This window comes from Acipenser ruthenus, chromosome 21, assembly GCF_902713425.1.
Source record: "Acipenser ruthenus chromosome 21, fAciRut3.2 maternal haplotype, whole genome shotgun sequence".
NCBI classification, from domain to species: Eukaryota; Metazoa; Chordata; class Actinopteri; order Acipenseriformes; family Acipenseridae; genus Acipenser; species Acipenser ruthenus.
Genome location: NC_081209.1, coordinates 9,932,251 through 9,955,251, shown reverse-complemented (window position 1 = coordinate 9,955,251; position 23,001 = coordinate 9,932,251). Strand labels below are relative to the sequence as shown.

At 37.5% G+C, this 23,001-nt stretch overlaps 1 protein-coding gene across 1 annotated transcript in view; it reads left to right on the top strand.

Annotated features, from left to right (window-relative positions):
* LOC117428239 (phosphatidylinositol transfer protein beta isoform) overlaps positions 1–23,001 on the top strand; it is a 70,673-nt gene that overhangs the window by 28,881 nt on the left and 18,791 nt on the right. Inside the window, exons 5-8 of the mRNA XM_058994783.1 lie at positions 1,093–1,100; positions 2,309–2,383; positions 4,887–4,970; positions 15,458–15,535. Of these exons, the coding sequence (XP_058850766.1) occupies positions 1,093–1,100; positions 2,309–2,383; positions 4,887–4,970; positions 15,458–15,535 (245 nt within the window). The remainder of the gene's footprint in view (positions 1–1,092; positions 1,101–2,308; positions 2,384–4,886; positions 4,971–15,457; positions 15,536–23,001) is intronic.

Below are 23,001 nucleotides of genomic sequence, written 5' to 3'. Positions count from 1 at the left end.
ACAGAGCTCTAGAATTTTTAGTTCTGTAAAGCAACATGAAAATAGTACTTTTTAAAAATATTGTACTGAACTGCCGAAGTGTCCTCTGTTCTTATAAACTGGTAATGTGATGCCTGTTGAGGGAATTTTGAGGCAGATTTGAGATTTATCACCTTGAAACCAAGAGAGCCTTTAACTTGTCTTGGGAGGTGCAGAATTTACATCTTGGTCTCTCTAGAGATGCACTATGTGGGTTAGAATTTTTTTTGTAATCGTAGATGCTGTAAGATAGCAGAACAAAGTTAATGTGGTTTCAACAGAATAGTCAGTCCACAGGTACTGTCTTCAAACTCCTTTGGCTTGTGGTTGTATAGCTGCTGTTTTAGCTTTACATGTCTCTGATTATTGAGACCACTGACATGCTGCAGTGTTTTAGAAGAACTTATTATTAAACACTGTCCGGCTTTCAGTCTGCACCATGTTAATTGCTGGGGTTTGCAAAGCACTGTTACTGAATTTGAGTTTTACTATTACCAGTTCTTTTAGAAACTAACATGTTGCATTCATTATTATAATGCAATACTTTTAGGTGTTACAGAACCCCTGCAATGTTGCTGTATCCCATGTTGTCTATATTGCAGCATTTTATTTAGTTATTTATTCAACATATTCCAGTTCATGCTCAGCATTGTTGCAGGAGGGAGCATGATCTGGATACACTATGATTCTCAAATTTTTTTTTTTGTTGTTGAGAAATGTTTTGCCCAGTTGATTTTATGTCCCATGATGTGGGATTAATAATTTCAAAAAGATTCGGCAATACGTTTGCAAATATAATGCTGCGATAGAAACAACACGGGGCACAGCAGAGGTCAAGTAATGTGTCTCTTGTAAACTTTGCAGGGTGCTCTGTAACACTAAGGCTTGATGGTTTGAAACCACAGAATGTATTTGTAATCAAAGATACTTGTTTATGCTGCCCAGTTTAAAATAACAAGCAGATTTATTGTGTATGTATTCTGATATTTGTTTCATGTATGATGTATACCTAATGGTTGTTTTTTTTTGTCTTTTTTTATTTTTTTTATTGCATGCTTGTTCCATTCACTTCAGTTGTGACGGTGAGTAGCCTGATAACTAACTTAGTCTTTCTTTAAAAAAATAAATAATATTTAAAGAACTTCTCCAAACCATTACCTTTTTAGAACTGTGCTGCCTCCATGCGCAGGTGTAGGTGTGAGAGATCATAGCGCAAAGGTTAAACAATCAGACTGGTCTGATGTGTGTGTAATTCACGCAATAAATGCCATGCCTCTATCTTGCACCAATAAAATAATTAATAAATCTGTATTGTAAGGGTAGAATGACTACTTTTATTTGTAGTCAAGGTAAAAATAGTCCTAAGTGCCTGGTGCTCTATTGGTGTACCTACAGTTTTTACATGTTGCTGCACTTCCATCCACCTGAAACCATATACTTCACAATTACTTTCCGTTTTGTGAACATTTCAGTGTCAAACTAATGTGTGAGGTTGGCATAAGCCTGGCCCCCTTCAAGAATGAAAAGCACAGCTGTAATGGTCTCTAAGGGTTCCATCACTAAATGTATGGACAAATAGCCTTCCTTCGGTCTGTTGCATTCATTTGAGGTTGGAAAAACACAAATACAATTCTTACATGCACTGTTAAGTCTTAATATTTTTTATGAGGCTTGTGAAAGTTGCTGCGACAGCACACACAAAGCCCTACTGAAATAAATATATTTACTCCATCTTAATTGTTTTAGTATACTGGTCTATCATGAAGTCGCTTGGCATATATGTCTTAATATTTTGTTTCATTATAACCAGTGTAAAGAACAGTTGATTTCAATAGTTTACTTTGTCTCCATCTCAGACTTCTAGAAAATATAAAATTAACATTAGGTTCAGTGACACTGAAAGACTTCTGTTTTGAAAAGTTCACTGTAAATTGCATGATCCAAAGAGATACTGAAAAAACAGCTATATTCTGACACCAAAAACAGGATGAAAATAAACGAAAGATCAATATTATGTAGTAATACAGTACCTCTCTAAGTAACCAACCTTTTTATTTTGTTTACACCCCATTCTTGATTTTGTATTGCTACTATAAATATGTAGTGCTACTATATTTTTAACCTGGATAATTTCAGATTTCCTGCATGGGTGGGTGGGGGTGGGGGTGGGGGGAAATCTAGTGGAACTACTACAACATGAGAGGATTTCAAAACATTAAGTTTGTGATTCATCCATTACATGCAAAGTATGTCTTGTTTAATATTCAACATTTATTGTGTTGTGTTTCAGAATGAGTATATGAAAGATGACTTCTTTATTAAGATTGAAACATGGCACAAACCTGACATGGGCACAGTAGAAAATGTAAGTACCTTCATTTCCTGTTTCTTGCTTCCCAGGTTAAGTGTGTGTATATGGGCTTGGTCATTGCTTTTCCAAACACTGAAAATGAGAAGTGTAGTGGGGCATTGTTATGCTAATGAGGATACATAATGAGAAATATGTTCATCTTTCATTCAGCGCAGTTGATGCTGCTTGCATTCTGATTCCTCATACTGCTTCTATTTCTGCTATTGGCCAGCATTAATGTCATTATAACCACTTCATGTTGATTGGCCGACATTTCATTCTGATCAGATTTTGGCATGTTATACTTTGTCTGTGCTTATTGGTTGGGCAGGAGGCGTTTGTAGTGCGATGGGAAAGTAGTGGTGTGAAGAAATGTTATTTTCTTTAGTGCTGAGGACAAATATCAGAATATTTGAAAGAATATTTGAAAGAACATAGATGCATGTGAATTCGAAGACAAAAATCTATCTGTGTGCCATTGCCCTGATAAAGTTTCCCAATCTGGCTCCAATGTCCTTTTATTATTATTATCATAATTATTATTATTATTATTATTATTATTATTATTATTATTATTATTTTTTTATTTATTTATTTATTTATTTTTTTTTATTTCTCTTTCTCTTTTTTTTTTTTTTTTTTTTTTTATAAATTTAGTCGTTGCCAATTATTTTTACCCCGGTTTTCACCCCAATTTAGCATGCCCAATTATTATCTGTATCCCCGGCTCACCGCTCGCAACCCCCCCGCCGACTCAGGAAACGGAGGCTGAAACACGCGTCCTCCGAAACGTGCTCCTTCCAAGCCGTCATTTTTCGCACTGCAGATCCACAGCAATGCTACCAGACCTATAGTGCCGGAGGACAACACAGATCTGGCGGCTCCACTGCAGAGCCACAGGCGCCCTATCGGCCACAGGGGTCGCTGATGCGCGGTGAGCCGTGGATTCCCCTGCCGACCTAAGCCCTCCCTACCCGGGCAGCGCTCAGCCAATTGTGCGCCGCCCCCTAGGAACTCTCGGTCACGGTCAGCTGTGACATAGCCTGGATTCGAACCAGCGATCTCCAGGCTATAGGGCACATCCTGCGAGGAGCGCCTTTACTGGATGCGCCACTCGGGAGCCCCTTATTATTATTATTATTATTATTATTATTATTATTATTATTATTATTATTATTATTATTATTATTATTATTATTATTATTTATTTATTTATTTATTTATTTATTTATTTATTTATTTATTTCTTAGCAGACGCCCTTATCCAGGGCGACTTACAATCGTAAGCAATAACACACACAACTTTTAAACCTGATCGTGTTTTTTTTTTTTTTGTTTGAACAAGGAAAAATGTCTGTTGTAGGCTTGATGTCTATGATAAAGGTAGTGGTTCACCATGCAGAGTGTGATGGCCCTATCATTTCATATACATGTGTTCTTCCTGGTTATGCAATGATGGAAAATGTACCTCAACAAACAATACATTCATTTAGAGCATACTCTAAATACATACTCTTCAGTTCCCCTACCTTAAGCCAGTCAGTATTATAAAATGTAACTATATATTTTGCCCCATTTACAATAGTTTCCAAGTAATCTGGACATGATGTGAACATTTAGCATCTCAGCAAGGTTGAATGTTAGCTCAAGGTTGACACTGATCACTGCATATAATACTATTAGAAATCCCCAAGACTCGCGGTAACAATCTTGTGATCCCTAGGCATCCCTTTGGAATTTCTTTCTTATTGGAATTTCTTCTGTGTTGCAGAAGATAAAAACATATAACCGCATGATGCGAGTTGTATTTTAAATGTTGTATGTTTTATCTTCAAGTATGGTATAAGCAGGTTAGAAATTTACATTCCAGTTGTATAGCCGGAGGTATCGTGGTAATAGGAATGAGCATAATTTAGAAAATATTGAACTGGTTTACCATTTTAAATGGAAATAAATACAGTAAAATAAAAATGCAGCGAAACCTATCCTATTGTACTTTTTTGTATGTCTAAAACAGTAAATTTGGCTCTTGGTAGGACAGAATGATCAGTGTATTTTTAAAAAAAGTGTATACAATGTATCAGATTTTATCCAAATGCAGTATTATACTTGAAGATGTTAGGAGTGAGTATATGGTGATAGTTTGGTGAAAATCGGTATAGGTATAGCGTTCAAGAGTGGGATGGATGGACACTTTGTGTATAAGGGTCCACATTGTTTTTTCATGTCAAGTTGTACTGTCAACTTTATGGGGACAGTCCTCTGCTTTCTTGATTTCAATTGTGTTCTGGTAGGAGTACCCTCTGAGTAGCAACTAGAGGTATCTTGATGCTGAATCACTTGGATCCTTTAAGACCCCGTTTTGACAAATGTTGTGATATCAATCGGCTACCATGAAGCGTTCAAGCATGGATGGGCCCGAAATGGTTTCCTCTTGTTTGTACATTTCCTTATGTTAATCTTTCTCTCTCTCTCTCTCTCTCTCTCTCTCTCTCTCTCTCTCTGTCTGTCCGCATAGGTTCATGAGCTGGACCCTAATACATGGAAGTGTGTGGAGGTGGTACCTATTGATATTGCAGACAGAAGTCAAGTCGAACATTCAGTAAGTATAATAAAATGTTTGTTAGTCTGTTATAGACAAATATTTTTACAATTTATTTTCGCACACATATAAATATTAATATTTATATGTAACAGCAGTTTTGTTCACACAGCAGGCCTAGTGCAGTAAGAATGATAGCATGTTCTGATGCCACCTTGTGGCATGTTGTATCTAGTGCAGTGATTTAGTCCGATTCAAGATAATGCCCATTCTCCAGGCTGTCTCTTTTTTTATAATAGGTATTGTTTTTTTAAGTCAATATGATCCCTACCCAGGCACAATACAAAGCACTGAGTTAGCAAACCAAATACTTTTAATTGACCACAAGCAATGCACTTGGCACAGTGTTTGCCTTGTATCCATTCTACTACACTGGTTTTCAGGCCAGGAAGCTCCTTACAAACCTTTTTGTTATAAGATTCACTACAACGATATAGCTAATGCTGTATGGCAACAAAGAACTTTATTTATTGCTTTATGGGTATTACATTTTCATATTAATTTAGGCTGTTATCTATAATCTAGGATGTATTGCACAAAAGTAAAGTCTGTATCGACAGGCAGGTTTGTGCTGAACTGTACTCTGTTTAGTGTACGATCAGTGAAAAAAGGGTTTATCATAAGATTTACTTATTCAGAAATATTAGCTTGTATTTTAGCTAATTTGCTAAATGTATTAAGTTAAAATAATTTTATTATTATTATTATTATTATTATTATTATTTAACCAAAATAGTTTTTGTTCCACTGAAATTATCAAAAAATTACAAAATAAAGGGTTTCAAATGTGCAAAAAAATAATTGACCTGGGTCTTGGCCTCTTGGAATATATTTTGCAATCCGAAATGATTTCAATGCAGAAAGAGCACCATCTGGGCAGACCAGTTGGTAATGTATACATGATATTGAAAGTTAGATTAAAAAATAAAGTACCACGGGGGGCTCCCGAGTGGCGCATCCAGTAAAACCACTCGCTAGAGTGCAGGATGCGCTCTATAGCCTGGATGTCGCCGGTTCGAGTCCAGGCTATTCCACAGCCGACCGTGGACGGGAGCTCCCAGGGGGCGGCGCTCAATTGGCCGAGCGTCGTCCGGGTTGGAGGGTTAGGTCGGCCAGGGTGTCCTCAGCTCACCGCGCAGCAGCAACCCCTGTAGACTGGCCGGGCGCCTGCGGGCCTGCCTGTAAGCTGCCCAGAACTGCGTTGTCCTCCGACGCTGTAGCTCTGAGGTGGCTGCACGGTGAGTCTGCAGAGTGTAAAGAAGCGGGCGGCTGACGGCACACGCTTCGGAGGACAGCGACTGTTCATCTTCGCCCCTCCCGAGTCAGCGCAGGGGTGGTAGCGGTGAGCTGAGCCTAAAAATAAATGGGCATTTCAAATTGGGGAGAAAATAATAAAAACTAATTGGCAACGACTAAACTTAAAAAAAATAAATAAATAAAGTACCACAAATTCTTAACCTTTTTTTTTTTATTAACTTTATAGGTTTATGAAAATATATAATATCCATACAATAAATGGCAGAGTAAGAGAAGCTGTGCTTGTCCATATATACAGAGATCACTTTTTGTTTTTTACTTACCTGTAAGAGAAACTTTAGTTACCTTTAGTTTCCACTTCACACTTGATAAAGGGCCTTTGAAAGCTAGTGTGTTTTATATACATATTCATTAGATCCTGAATTAAGAGAATTAACTGCTACAGATTTTGCAAAGAAACAAGATGTTCAGAATATAATGCTGCATATTACTCGGGTGATGGTCTGTTCACTTTTAAACAAGAAGTGTGGTAGGATTAGTGGTCTTAAATGAGAAAAAAATTTAAAACATGCCTTCTGAGAGCGCCGTTAATGTCATGAGAAGTAACAAAATACTTTTTTTACACCTTGAACTGAGTTGTGCCAAAAGGACAGTCATTCTGTAAATGTTCTGGCTCATACATATCGGGCTGCCTAGAGCTGCGTGGTCCTCCGACGCTGTAGCTCAGAGGTGGCTGCATGGAGGGCCTGCAGAGTTAAAAGAAGCTGACGGCACACGTTTTGGAGGATGCTTGTGTCCGTCTTCATCAACAGCGGTGACCTGGGTTGAAATAAATAAATAAAAATAATAATTGGGCTTTCGAAACTGGGGAGAAAATAAGTGGCGATTCCAAATTTTAAATAAATACATTTACCAAAAACTGAAAACAAAGACTAGGCAAGGCGTTAGTATTGTACAATTTCCATTCAGTGTTTCTTAATCTGAACAGGGTCCCAGTTGGTAAATGTCTACTGTACTTAAGGTGAGCTACCTAATAACAGTACCCCCTTGCAGTAAAATATAAAGGCATGTCATTTCTTGAAGTTTTTTAAAAAAACAAGCTAGAACCAAAATATCCAATTGAAAGGTTTTTGGCAAGTGATTGCTGCTAGGTACGACAATTGATTTTAAAACCTTGGTTGTCACTTAAGTGTACGTTTTACAAAACCAAGAACTTTTAGCTGTTTGCTTTGCCTAGTTGCCTTCCGTGTTACATAATGTTGGAGAATGTTTAGCTCTTAAAAGCACATTGCTCATCTGTTTTAAAAATGCCAGATTGCTGTCTTAAAATGCTGTTCTGTTCCAGGTGAAACTGCCTGGAGAAATGGCATCAGTACAGTATTACTTTGTATCTGTTCGGAGATGTTACTGGTTATGACTACTTGTTGCCTGTCTGCATAAGCAGACGTATATGTTGGTTGAGTTCACTTGTGCAGTAAAGGCACAGAGTAAACGAATAGAAAAGTGTCACATTCATATTTTTGGCTGTACATGCTATTGCAGTAATGCTCCAAAATACACAATGATAACGATGCAGATCGTCTTGGCCGTCCCCATTTAAAACGAGGCCACCAGACCTATAGTGCCGGAGGACAACACAGATCTGATGGCTCCACTGCAGAACCGCAGGCGCCTTATAGGCCACAGGGGTTGCTGGTGCACGGTGAACCATGGATTCCCCTGCTGACCTAAGCCCTCCTTACCCGGGCGGTGCTTGGCCAATTGTGCGCCGCCCCCTAGGAACCCCCGGTCTCGGTCGGCAGTGACTTAGCCTGGATTCGAACCTGCGATCTCAAGGCTATAGGGTGCATCCTGCACTTCAAACGGAGCGCCTTTACTGGATGCGCCACTTGGGAGCCCAAGAAACCTGTTTTAAAATTGTTCCACACAGTCGTTCTGGGTTAGTGTAAAATATGTTTTGGGGGCATTACAGTGTAATCTGTCTCAATAGTAGTTGCAGGGTAGTGTATTTCTTTTTGTGTTGGTCATTCTAGAGGTGACATCTGCAACCAGTTTCTTTGTTATCTAATCAGATATCTTTACAAAATACAAAAAATGTATGTAACATGGCTGTAAATTCTAGATTAGCTATCAGTATGATAATTGAGGACCATGACACATTAGCAGTCCTATACAGAATAGTACAGGATGAGAATTGGCAATTCCATGTTTAATTGCAATTTGAGAAGCAATTCTGCAGATGTATGCAAAAATATAAGTGTGACATACAGACTGACAGATGAATGGACATACAAATATCCCTGAAATCTGATATTCCTGATTAGCTAATAATGATACTACCACCTTTTCATGGTGATTTGGAGAAGCGGTTCTACAGATATATGAGAAAATATGTGACTCAAATGTTTTTCTCCCATATTGTCTGTTGTCTGAAGCAAACACAGTAGATCAATCCTATAATCTAGTTTTTGTTCTCGTACTTTGCCACTGAAAACTTGAGAAATCCTTCCTTAGTCCTTCAAAAACATAATGAAATCCATCTGCTCCCCTTTATATAATATATATATATATATATATATATATATATATATATATATATATATATATATATATATATATATATATATATATAAAACAAAACGTCTATTGTACACAAGATTCAGTTCATATCCGTTGGATTCAGACCCGCAAATTTAAACCTGAACCTTTTTTTTTTAATGAGCTCCAGCACTCGGATTGTACTAGTTTTGCATGATTTGTGTACAGAGAGCTTCCCTTGGGAAGGGTGCAATTTACTGTGCATGCAAAGATGTGCATGCAATTAACATCAGAGAGGTCAAAGTTTGGAAATAATTTTCAAGCAAATGAGCCCAGTACAAACATATATTATTGAAATCATGTTGGAAACGGCATACAAGCTTTTTGGTATACTGCAATAAAACACCATCATGTTTATCTTTGTCACAGATTTTTTTTTTTTTTTTGCCAAATGAAAAACTGTTTTTTGCATTGAATTACTACTATTACATTCATGTTACTGAATTGAGTCCTTTTCTTGTGGTCCTTTTTCAGAGGTGAAATGTTGACGAGACACAAGTGTAGTTTATGAGGCGCAGTATTTTGTCAATTGCTAATTTGTCTGTCTGTCTCTGTCACACTGCACCAAACTTAACTAGACTTATAACTAAACTTATACTTTCCGAGCCTCCTATTTTGAAATGCATTTGGATATAATTTGATAAATTAGCTTTTTATACAAATATTTAACATTTCAGATTCTTAGAAGCCTGTGTGTGGTTTTCTATTGTAGAGGACAATATTTTCACCTGATTTTAAACCCTATTAAGAATGCAGCTGTGACTTTTCTCCAAATATTTACTTTTCTTATAGTTGTTTTACAAGTCAGCTAATATTGTCTGAAAACACACCTTGAGCAGTATATCTCAAATGCTCCGTCACTATTTTATAAATGACTGTATGATGTATTTCTCTAAGACTGCGTGTGCACAGCATTTAATTGTATCTGGGAAATCTATGAAGAAATATGGAATATGAAATTAATGGGTCTACTCTGTAACCTTACAGCTATGCAAACACCAAGACTAACACCTATATTTGACTTGATATATTTGGCGATGAAATGTTTGGGCAAAATTCTAAACATTTAACACTTTGCTAAAGTTGAACCCCCCGAATATAAATGGTGGCAGTTATAAATGCCACAGCTTTCACCCTCTCTTAATCCAGCTGGGGATCTGTGAAAAATCAAGGTGGTTGTCGTTTTCACCACATAGTGTGACAGGTAGTTGAGATCAGAGAAGTAGGCTCAGTATCTGCACTCTAAATATCTCTGGATATTCTTATCCTCACCTGAAGAGACCTTTGTGTTCTTGAAATTTAAACCCGTTTATACACTTTTAAAAAGCTGTAGTAAGACTAAATTACACTTCTGTGATGTTTTGACGAGTAATACTCTCTCATTTTAAAACAATTGAGAGACTTCTAGTTGAAAAGTTTGTCAGAATCTTTGTTTCTTTTAGTATGACTGCCAATTTAAAAAAAAAATAAAAAGTATGCTGGTGTATCTAACATTCAAACAAAGAAACATTCACTAAGGAATAGAAGTAATGGATATTTTTTTTCTGATTTGTTGGGATTTGTTTTAATATAACACTGGGGTCTACTATACTTGGAATAAATATACCCCGATCTGTGTAGCTAGGTGTTTAAGAGAGCAGTAATGCAGGTGAATGGGGGTGTTCATTACTATAGTGTGCTGATAAATTTCAGCCAAAGGCAATGCCACAGGCTAAAACTGAGCTATGCCAGCAATGAGTTTATTATCACAATTAAAGGGCAAATTGTCTGTATGCATATGATGCACGAACTAGCAGATTCTTAGTTAATCATTGGATACGCCATACCTATAACAAATTGTCTTTCTTATAAAGCCAGCTTGCCAACCATAAACAATATTTATTAACAGAATATTGGGTTGTTTTTTGTGTTCTTTTGCCCCCCCCCCCCCCCCTGTCAAGTAGCCCTGAAAAACAATTTTGCTTGAGGCATATCATGATTTATTTAAAAATAGGTGCCCTGGAGTAACAGTTCATTTTAAAGACTCTTTTTCCCCTAGCCTATAAAAAATGAATAATGTGGCCAAAAAAAAAAACAAGCCCATAAGAAACCCATGTGGGAGCTCAACTGGGGATGATAATGAAGGGCTTGCAATACTGGCGCTTAGGTGAAGGATGAAACATACCTGATTGTTAATGGAAGCTAGTTTATACAGCTGCTTTGCATGGTGTTATCATGCATGTGTAGATCTACATGGTGGAATTACTGCTTTTCTACTTCACCTTGTTTCTTTTGAAATGGGCTGCTGTTTCATAACTGGAACCCTCCCTTACATTTGAAAGAGCGTTATGGTCTGTAGTAACAGCAGGGGTGGTACTAACAGAACTACATGTAGCGTGGCCATTTTATTAACAGTAGAAATCTTAATCCTGGCATATACATTCTTGTTTGAAGGGTAGTGTTTTGGTGCAGGGAGAAATAGCATGATATGCTTCAAAATGCTGTGCATAGGACATTTATACAGTATTTAATGCATTTTAATAGTTATTAGGGTGAGAAAAGCTTAGTTTGTAATTATTTACAATTCACCACAACCTTTAATGAGCTGTTAACCCCTCAGTGGGTTGTATTCTAACCTGTTTTAACCAGGGTTCAATTCCTCTTTTTCAATTCCAATTCCCTTTAATCAATTCCAACAAATCATTGATCAGCATTGCAATTAGCAGTGTCTCTAAAATATTAAGCCCAGTTCCAACAGAGCTAATGAGAGGAGAAGTCTACAGCTGGTGGCAAGCACGATGAACCAGGAGCCAGGGCCCCCTCCGGCCCCTGACCAAGACGGAATATTAACTAAGCCAGCAGGCTGTCTTCTTCCACACTACTGCTCTTTTGCAGTAAATACTGGAATAATAAAAATGTGTGCCAGTCTGCCTTCATCTAACACAGGTAAAAATGGTGCACTTTGTCTGGAGGGGTCATGTCACGTCTAGAGCTGCTAAGTGATTCTCATTGCAGCTAGGAACAAGTGTGCGTTTCAGAAGACTTGCATTGTATTGCGATTCAGCACTTAGTATGATGTTCTTTTAGTTTTGTAGTTTTTGATTTGGTTTCTTTTATATTATACAACAAGCACAACACGGAGGAAATATTTAATTTTGATTCTCAATTAAGTACATCTGTGGAATATGAATGTGGAATATGTTATTCATTCGGATCAAAGGTTCTAATCTAAGGCAACTCTGCCAAAGGATGAATATCCCAACCACACTTCAGGGTATGTTAATGATACTCCCCCTGGTGTGTTGTATATTTGTTCAAGCATTTTCTAGCCAAAACATTAGCAAAAAAATGCACTTTTTGGGAGGGATGTCACACATTTTTTGATAGTTTTCATACCATTGTCTGTTTCTAGAAAACAGCCATCAAAATAGCAATCGCTAGCAAATACTTATCTAGCATATTATATTGTAAAAAATGATTTGTATATATTTTTACATTTGTTTTCTGTAGCAAACTCCTTTAAAAAAAAAAAAAAAAAAAAGTTATTGGTGTAATCTCTCAGTATGTTGACATTATAAAATAACAAGGCCCCTCGCCATGAACAAATTCAACATTGCTTTACATAAAACATTTACTAAACACCCACCCCCACCCCAAACTTGGTCTCAAAAGTGCATGTCTTTAAAAAGTTTTGATGGCCAAATAACATTCCTGTAAATTGTCACAATTTACAGGAATTCTGCTACCCTTATGCAACTGTCCAGATGTTATCCACAGTTCACCTGTTCATGCTTGTCATCTTCATGGTGTGTTCGGTTGACTTTGCCTGTTTTTTTGTTAGTTTTAGCTGGAAAAATAGTAGTTTTTGTTTGTTGATTGCAGCTAGTGGCAACTATCTGAACATTTTTTTTTTTAAATTGCTAAGGAAAAGGCAGGAAAATTGTCCAATTTCCATAAAAAGGCCAAAATATTTTCAAAATGCACATTTGTTGCCTAGAAACCTGGGCAGATGCCCTATTTTTTTTGGAAGCGCATGGCTGTTTTAAACAAAGCAAAACAAACCAAAAAAAAAACTTTTATGCCAACAACTTCTGGGTCACTTGTGTTTGAGGCTTTTAAATCTCCCTTATTCTATTACTAGAGTCTCACTGATACAACGAGTAGATAAAAGGAATATCTCAGATGTTCCACTAAGTTAAGTCTGCTTGTATTTCAAATTGACTAGAATGTAAATTATTTTATCTAAAGTGAAATTGGGTATCCAACAAAAGGTGGCAGGCCCCAATCAACCCAGAGAACATGTCTGGTACCGTCATATTGTAGCATCGTAGCATCTTTTAAAGGCTGTATAGGAATCTATGTGTGTTCAGATGGGGCTCTTATACCTGTAACACAGGAAGTGAATGGGGAGAGGTTATCAAGGTCTTCCAGCTGACTTAAGCTGTTTCCACTGCCAAGAGCCCCGTTATCAACCCCATTCTTCATGAGCATGTCCTGTTCTGTTGACTGCCTTCCCCTCCCTCTGCAAGCAGGTTCATTCAGGTCTGTGTGGAGAATGGGTAGTGAAGCAGGTTAATCCAGGTCTGTGTGGAGAATGGGCAGTAAAGCAGGTTCATCCAGGTCTGTGTGAAGAATGGGTAGTAAAGCAGCTTCATCCAGGTCTGTGTGGAGAATGGGCAGTAAAGCAGGTTCATCCAGGTCTGTGTGGAGAATGGGTAGTAAAGCAGGTTCATCCAGGTCTGTGTGGAGAATGGGTAGTAAAGCAGCTTCATCCAGGTCTGTGTGGAGAATGAGCAGTAAAGCAGGTTCATCCAGGTCTGTGTGGAGAATGGGTAGTAAAGCAGGTTCATCCAGGTCTGTGTGGAGAATGGGTAGTAAAGCATTCTCAGGGCAGGTTGAGTGAGCACACAGTACGGCTCAAAACAGGAGATGTCGTCATGGGGCTGAGGGTCAAAATCCTAAACAACTTTCAAAAAGCTGATTTACAAAAAAGAGAAGTCTTAATTATTTATCATTAACCCTTTGTGGTCCTATGTCGGACCTGGTCCGACATTGCAATTATTCCTATCCGGTCCAATGTCGGACCCTGTCCGATATCATCAAAAAGACGCAAAAAATGGGTTTCTAGTCGTTTTTTCTCCAGAAAAAGAAAACCATTCAGTGGCCGAGTGGGAGCGACAGGAGCCTAGCCAAGCAGGGGAAAAAAATAAGGTCGTATCTCATGAATAGTCATACTTGCCCCTGGCATCAGATAACGGCAGCCATAAGGAAACAAGCTGGCTGTGACTGCATCAGCGCTCAGAGAATATCACGGACATTTGCAGAGCTTTTTTCAGATGTTATAGTAATAAAATAATGACTTGGATCGCATTATTGAAGCGTTTGGTGATAAAATGAGTGATCAGGAGATGATTGATCGGTATGTACGACTATTATTATTATTATTATTATTATTATTATTATTATTATTATTATTTATTTCTTAGCATATGTGAAAGCTATAGCGAACTAAAGGGTGGGGCGGGGCTGGAGATGCCTAGTGAGTGCTTTGTTGATATGCAGGGCCTTTTAAACCCGTTTGACTGTGGGGAAAAAAAAATACTTTTAAACAGCACGTCTAAAATTAACTGCGCGTGTGAAAATAAATTAGACCTTACGCACCTGACACGCACTTAATAAATGGACTGCAAAGGGTTAATATGTGTAACATAACTTGTAATCCTTAATATTTGAGCCTCACTGTCGGTGAAAACGATTACTCGTCTCAAGGTAACATTGGGCAGTGGAAACGTAGCTTTACATGACTGTAGCAGAATAAACAGCTTTACTGGAGTCAAACTGGGGGGAAAAAAAAAGCAAGCAGCCAAACACTAAGACTGTGAGAATGTTTGGCTAATGAAAGGTAATGTCATTTCTTGTTTGTGTTTAAAAGCCTTGGTTTTTGTGTCTTTTATAAGTACTCTGAGCTTCAGGAGCTCATTTTCTGTTCGAACACCGCAGGATCTTTTTGATAGACATTTGCTAAATTTTTTGTTTTTTTTCTGCAGCATAATGAAAGGCATAGATGGTGGCATGATTCTCATTAAGGCTTGCCCTGCACCCTGCTGCCCTGTTTGACTATGCTGCAGCAATTCTCTGTGTAATATATGCACGCATTTGTTTGTGTGATCTGTCATTATTCATGTCATTGTGTGTTGAACATGGGTGGACAGTGCCCTGTGGATATGAAACCAGGGTTCATGGTAATGACTGTTCTGAAGCAGCCCTGTTCCCAGCTCGGAATATATTGTGGACTTTTCATACAGAGGCAGTTAATAATAAATAGCATGGATTTCTAATAGCTGCTGCAGACTAAACACTTGTTTACGGCACACCAGTAAGAATGCTTCTCTGTTTTTCTTCAACTTGTTTAATTTGAAGGTGGGATTTGTCTCGTGACCACCAAGAATGAATCACTATTAAGATTGTCTTGATAAAGAATGTGTGTGTTACTGTTTTCCTAAAATGCTAGAATTTAAAAAGGGGGGACTTGTTTATTTTTCAGCATTGCTTTTACTTATTAAACATTTATGAAGTGAAATAATGGAATATGGTGGTGCCCTGGTAGGCCTGTATTTAAACTGCTCTCAATCACTACTTTGTTTATTTTGCAGGATTACAAAACTGACGAGGACCCAGCATTATTTCAGTCAGTCAAGACTGGCAGAGGACCCCTGGGGCCGGACTGGAAGGTATTGTGAACAAACCTTGCAGCCTTAATCTGAAATCCTCACCGCTAAAACGTGCTGGAGTTTAGACAGCTCTTGGATGTGGGGCGGTGGGGGGGTAGGGAGGTGGAGAGTGTGAATGGCAGAGCTATACACTCTGGTTTGATGAAGACAAATTGCCTCTTTTTCACTGCTAATTTGGTTTAATAGAGAGGAGGCTAGATTAGCACACAAGAAGATCTGCACTGTCAACCCCAGCCGAGTGCTGGAATAAGTGCCTGCTTGGAGACTCCTTTGGTTTGAACTGCTGGTTTACGAGCTGTTATAGCGTTAGCAGAGCATGCACACTGTAAAAAGTAACCGTTTCACTGCCACATTTCTTTAAAACACAGCTGTTTTCTATGATTCTTTCAGTCGAGTTGCATTATCAGGGTTATCTACAAAAAAATTAAGTGCCATATTTACGAAAACAGTCCTTAACTATTCCGTATAACTGTCTTCAGAGTTTTGTGAATAGGGCCTATTGTTTCCAGGCTGCATGTTTAAATCTCTGTGATGGTTCATTTTATTTTTCCACATACATTTTACATTGGGTTTACAAAGCAAGGGCTCTGCCCAGGAGTTAAAAATAAATTGGCTTGGGGTTGCCTAGCCCTCCGAAAACCAAAGGACTAGGCACTCTAGAAGCCAGGCATTCTGGTGTTTGTTTGTTTATTTATTTATTTATTTATTTATTTATTTATTTATTTATTTATTTATACTCCGCAAAAAAATTGCCAATACATGTAGCATCAACTGTAAAAGGAAATGGTTAGCCAGTGTTCAGATCATATGATGGGATTACATACAATAGACACAAAATGCATTGTACACACAATTTATTCAATGACTGGTATACATGGCTAGTCCCCTTTACAGATAGTTACATCAGGATTTTACAGTGGCTTTGCAGTCTTTTCCCCATGCGTTCTAGAATAAAGCAACTGAAACCTTGTCCTAAATTCAACCTTACATTTTCAAAACAGTAGTTTGAAAATGCTAAGTTTCATTGGAACCGTCTTCCTCTTGCACGGCACCTCCTCCTATTTTAAATGACGTCCCTGTCTATCGAGATGCCCCAGATGTTCAGAGAAAATCTGTATACTTTGAATTGCTGAAATATTCCTTTTTTGAATAAAAATGTCATCCTTAGTGTTTTGATGTTGGATTTGTTTAATGTAAAGTTCCCCTTTTAGTGCTGATAACTTTTCACACGCTGGAAATTCAAATTTTCTGATCGAAACATCAAACAATGTCCTTGTCAAGTGAAATGGAGAGCGCTGGCATTCTCCCCGAGCCTTGTTGAAAATTAAATGATTAATTAATTGTACCTTTGAGGCTATGGGTTCTTGAGATCCCGTTATGTTAATAATGAAATATAAAAAATGTAAGTGCTAGATTTAAACATTTTAGTATGCTCTATTGATTTTCACACTTTGTACTTGACAGGCTAGATGGGAGTTGTGTGTGATATATAAAGTGGTGGGAATTTCGAATAATAAGATATTCAAATATACCAAGAATAAATAAGAATACTCAACCTCTGATTACTCATAACTGTGACCAGTCGCATCTAATGTATTCCAAGTAAAAAATGATTTAAGCTATAACTAAGAAATAAGAATACACAGCAGAGGGATTTTAACTATAAAACACAGAACTGAATAAAAAGGACCTTCAAATCTTTCAACTGCATTTGACGCCCTTTGACTCAAAAAAACAAAGATAAACCATCTTAAAACAGATCTCTGCTTGTGATTCTGTAACTTTAAGACGATTTCATTTTCCCCAGATAAGTTGGAGCATATTTCGCCCTTCAAATTTAAAACATACAAATTATACAGACACCAACACTCAGCTTTTGATAAAGGTTTGCTGAGGCATCTTTGGGTTCAATCAGACAAACCATAGTAAAAGCAATTACCTTTTTATGGCTGTTTTTATTATTATTATTATTATTATTATTATTTATTTCTTAGCAGACGCCCTTATCCAGGGCGACTTACAATTGTTACAAGATATCACATTATACATTATTCAGATATCACATTATTTTTACATTTTTTATTTTTCCCTCAAGTTGCAGAACTCTTTGATAACCTTATTCTTCCTGCTAATCTGTAGTGCCTTTTTTAAAAAAAAATCTTTAGTAATAACATTGAAGACGTTCTTTGCCACTGGCTGGATTTAGTGTCCTGTGTGAAATAATCACTTGAACTGCGATACAAAGAGGTAAGAAATGATGGATGGTGCATTGGATTAAATGGCTTTTGAAATATACAGCTCTTTTCCATTTTAGCACCAGACTAAGTCTAGACTTGTGTTCATTTGTATCTAAACATCAAATACCAAGTTTAGCCAAGTCCCTAGAGTGCACCCCAGAGGTAGAATCCAGATTTATTTTACAGAAACAAAATGTATAGCATTGCATGAAATCATAGCACTTTGCATTAGAACATTATTATAAACTCCAATTTGCATTATGAATCCATATTTTTGTATTTAACCAATGAAACCCGATACAGAAACATCCCCGATACAAAAAAATAAATGAAATCAGTGGATAGCCAATAAAAATTGGAAAAACTGTGGAAATGGTTAATCAATTCATGTTGACTTTACCCTTTTCCCATTTAAAAAAATAAATAAAACCTACTACAAAAATAATAATAAATACATTTCCCAGTGCTGCTGGGCAATGTCTTGCCTTCCTGACTTTCATCTATCATTGATTCGTTCTGAATACTTTAAACCCACCCCAACTACTGAGTGACGGCACATTCCTACATTTCTATTGGAGACTCCACTTGCAAAATTTAAAACGAGATTACAATTAGGATGGAGGCTTGTTAGCTGGATTTAAAGCTGTATTACAGTTAAGATACAGAGGATTTAAAGCAGAATTGTGTTGAAATGTACAAAAATGCCTACACACAAAAACCCTAGAAGAATGTGCCCGTGACCATAGGGGATTTCGTTGTGAAAGACATCAAAGGAAAGAAGGTACGACTTAAGTGTGCAAGTATTGTTGAGTTACTGCTATACATATTTTGACAGAAAAAATTAAAACGCTCTAGTATTTTTGAAAGTAACCGAAAACACTAATTTCATACAGTATATCAAAAACGAAAGCACTGAAATACAATTAATAAAACCCGAAAAATAGAAGCCCTAATTATAAGTTTTATTGTTTCTATGAGCTAAGCCATTTCTATTAAAATGAGCAAAAACAAATGAAACACTGTCATTACATGATCCAGAAACCGAAATCGGAAATCAAAAGCAAACATTTACCAAAGAAATCCTACCCAAAAAGGAAAAAAAAAACATGCAGGTTTACTGCAAGCTAGCATTTCTTAAGAGTGACCTGGTAACCTTTCCTTTTTTTGAGATTTTTCCACTCCTCGTTCCTTTTTGCATGTACGGACTCGGAACCCTACCTTGTCTGGGATTACTGAAAAATAGTAATCCAACATTTTTCCAAGGCTGTGTTGAAACAAGTGCTGAGTATTTCTCATGTGCTGAGCTTTAACTTTTGAATTGTTAGCCTGGTTTGAATATACCCAGTGACTCTGGGGTTTCAATTCCAGGGCATGTCAAACAGTTGCCAGTGTGCTTGTTGGGTTGCCTTCAGTTTAAGATATGTTGCCTTTGTTGAAGCTGCACTGTGGCCCCTTGGAGGGACATCTTCTCAGATTGACATGTGTTTCTCAAAACTGCTGACAGCAATCCCAATTTAATAGCAAGTGCAGAGATGGATTTATGAAGTGAAGACGTTACTGGACAGAAACAGCATTAAAATGGAAGCAGTACTGAGGTTTTGTAGGCAAATATGTACATTTTTAAAATGTAATCTGAACATGCCGGCAGCCTCCAAACGTTTAGCACACATAATATATTGTACTGTACATACGTTGGCACCAGGGATATAGGCTACTTCGGTAATGTGCTGTAGAGTAGGGGGTCAGATTTTAAATAATTAAATAGTTTGAAATATGTTCATAGATGAAAGTCCAAACTTCTTCCAAGTGAGTGTTAAGTCTTTTCCATATACACACTAATGTTGTACACGTGTAGTCTCATCCACATTAGTGTTGCAGTGTATCATAGAATGTAACAGCACTCTGATGGAGGCTTCTCATGATGGCTTTTATGATTAGTTATTAAAGTTACTAAAATTTGTTTAAACATTTAGGAAATTAAACAGAATTTATATTGCCGTGTTGACATTCCTGAAACTGTTATGGACAGTTTGATATAACAGTTCATATCAAAGAAAGCCAAGAGGTTCCACTGTTTATGCCAGTGGAACCAAAAAAAAAAGTAATAAATGTGCATTCCATATTTACATTGACATAATAGCAATGAGGAATAAGCCTCATTATAGACTTGTTTGGTGTAAAATATTATTCATATGTGATCACTCCCTCTGTGCAGGGTTGATACTGACCTTAGTACCTAATTTAACTAAAGGTTTTGTTCAGTTTTCAAGCATAAAAACTGTATTCTGTATATTTCCACTTAGCACTTGTGTGGTTCCTCCCAAAGCACTTCAAATTGTAAGCCTTATACAGAAGTGGAGATGTTTTGTAAACAGATTTGAGGGATAGCTGTGATCAAGCAAGCATGTGTGTTTTCTGCTTGGCAGCGAGCAGTAAACACAAGTTAAAACCAGCCATGCAACCACAAATTACAAGACTGGCAAAGCTTGCATTCAGCACAATTCTGCTGTCGAGGCAACCCGTTCTCCAAGCAGCAGGATTAGGTTACATGGAACTCTGGGCTGATGCACACGGATATTATATTCATTGATTTCCCTGGAGGGGCTGCGAGTTGAAGTAATTGATACCACACCCAAACGTACGTACCTACCTACCTACCTCAGACACAAAAGAAGCTGGTTTTGTTAAAGGCCTTTTTGACCCTAGAAAGGCTATTTACTGAGAAAGCCTTTAGGTAAACACTGAAGTATTTTCACTTTGAAGCCAATGTCCAGGATTTAAAAGTTTTAAGCTGTTTACTGTTGCAGTTTAAAATAAATAATCTTTTACAACAGTTACTTTTTTGCACATTGCAGACACATCTGATGACCACCCACTTGGGTTAGCTGTTTTGGTTTACTTGAGTAGCTAATGTGTTCCTTTGTTCATATGCATATGCAAATACAAATAGCTCCTCGGGTCCAACATACAGTGGTTTTACGTTTTAAAATCACTTTCTACCTACTGCAATAACTTAAGCTTTGCTGAACTGTTATATAATTATTATTATTATTATTATTATTATTATTATTTATTTCTTAGCAGACGCCCTTATCCAGGGTGACTTACAATTGTTACAAGATATCACATTATACATTATTTCACATTATACAGATATCACATTATTTTTACATACAATGACCCATTTATACAGTTGGGTTTTTACTGGAGCAGTCTAGGTAAAGTACCTTGCTCAAGGGTACAACAGCAGTGTCCCCCACTGGGGATTGAACCCACAACCCTCCGGTCAAGAGTCCAGAGCCCTAACCACTACTCCACACTGCTGCTATCGAATATTTAACAATATTCGATAACGTTAAAATGTTTTTAAAATAAACGATCAATTGTGATAAGTAAATCAATTTATTTGTATTATTATGGTGATGTTTTAGGCAGGGATTTCCGCATTGTGTGATTCAGCGACAGCCCTAATGTTTATCTATTTAAATGGATGTTGGGGATTAGAAATTGTGCATCAGTGGTTCTAGAACAGAGGTCCACAAAGTTGGCCATAATTTGTAAAACACTGATTTTAAGGTCGCCTTTCACGGTTGTGGTGAGAGAGAGCCCTTGTGATACAAACGCTATCCATTAGAAGTCCTCTATGAGAAGAAAGAAATCAATCACTGCTAAGGATTTGTCAAAGTTCCAGTATATTTTATCCTACGTCCTTCTGTGCATAGAACACAGAATAGTCTAATTCTAAAACAAAGGATTAGTTTGAGCTGCACAAGATGACCCTGCACACAATGTATAAACTTACATTAAACCTTTATAGTACAGGGGCACCTCCAGGCAGTTTGAGAACCTTGGAACCATGAATGTCCGTCTAGTCTGTAGCTGCTGGTGCCTTTCTCGTAATACCTCTACTTAACACTAGAAGCGCCAAACCGGTCATTTTAACCGGTAGCTTTTTAAACGGCTGTAATATAATGAAAGACAAACGATTGTATAAAACGGCAAAAGTTTTATTTATGAACATCAAATCAAACATTTGCATAGCAGAAACACCATATTTAAACGAACAACAAAACAAAATATTTTTTTCAAAAGGAACAGTACACAAGAAGAAAAACTTGCATAAAACATAAATAAAATAAACATTTCACTAGTAACTATTTTGTAACGTGTCTCTGTACATACGAAATTGTATAAACATTTCATTTGTTTGTAAAAATAACATAAAGGTCTTTTTTTTTCGAAAATAGTATGTAATGCACTACTTCAAAACATAAATAACTATAATACAATAAACTATTTAACATTTATTTAGCCTACATACCTGGTAGCTTTCTAACCTGTACAGTCCACACACAATACACGCTCCTCCACTTTCCCTGAGCATTTACTGCACACTGCCCTTCCACAACTGGCACAGACATCCAAAGTTCTGTTGTCGTTGCATTTTGCAACCTGGCATTGTTTCCTCTTGCATGTGGGAGCAGCGGCTGCAGCACTGCCAGAAGGGGCATCTGTCTCTGCCCTTTTCTGATCCATATGTGCTTGCCGAAGCTCCATGGCTAACTGCAAGATGAAGTCCCTCCTGTTGCAGTTTTCCCCGGTACATTCCTTGTACAAAACATGCGCCTTGATGGCTGCCGGGTCCAAAATGTTGTTCTAAAATACAGCCACAGGCCCCCGACGAGATCCGCCTTTGACTGAATACTGTCATGCCATCTGGTACAGCACATCCACACCGAGCTTTGTGGCATTGTAGTATTCCACTCCATTACATTCCAGAACGCAGAGTAATTTAAATTTTAAAACCCAAAACGGTCAAATGGACCGACCTAGTGCTTCTAGTGTTAAAGCATAATGCAAATCTTAACATCAATTTCAAAGGATGTAGACGCCTACTAAACCAAATTATGGCTCAAGGTTTAGGTTGGGTGTCTTAAGGATATCTTGCATGTTAATCGCTATACATGATAGCTAGTTTGAAGTCATTAATGTCAGCTGGTGGTAAGTTAAATTCCACATTGACTCTTATATCTCCAGGAATGCCCCTTGCCGAGCTTTTGTCACTAACAAAATAGTTCGTTAGCAGACCACTTCATGACGTACTGTGGTTCATTTATTGTATTTTATTTAAAGGGCTCTTTAGTGGCTCATGCAGTAACGGTACTATTGCATGCAGGGTCAATCAAAGGATCATGGGCGTGCTGATTCCAGTCCTTATGGTGCAGTTAC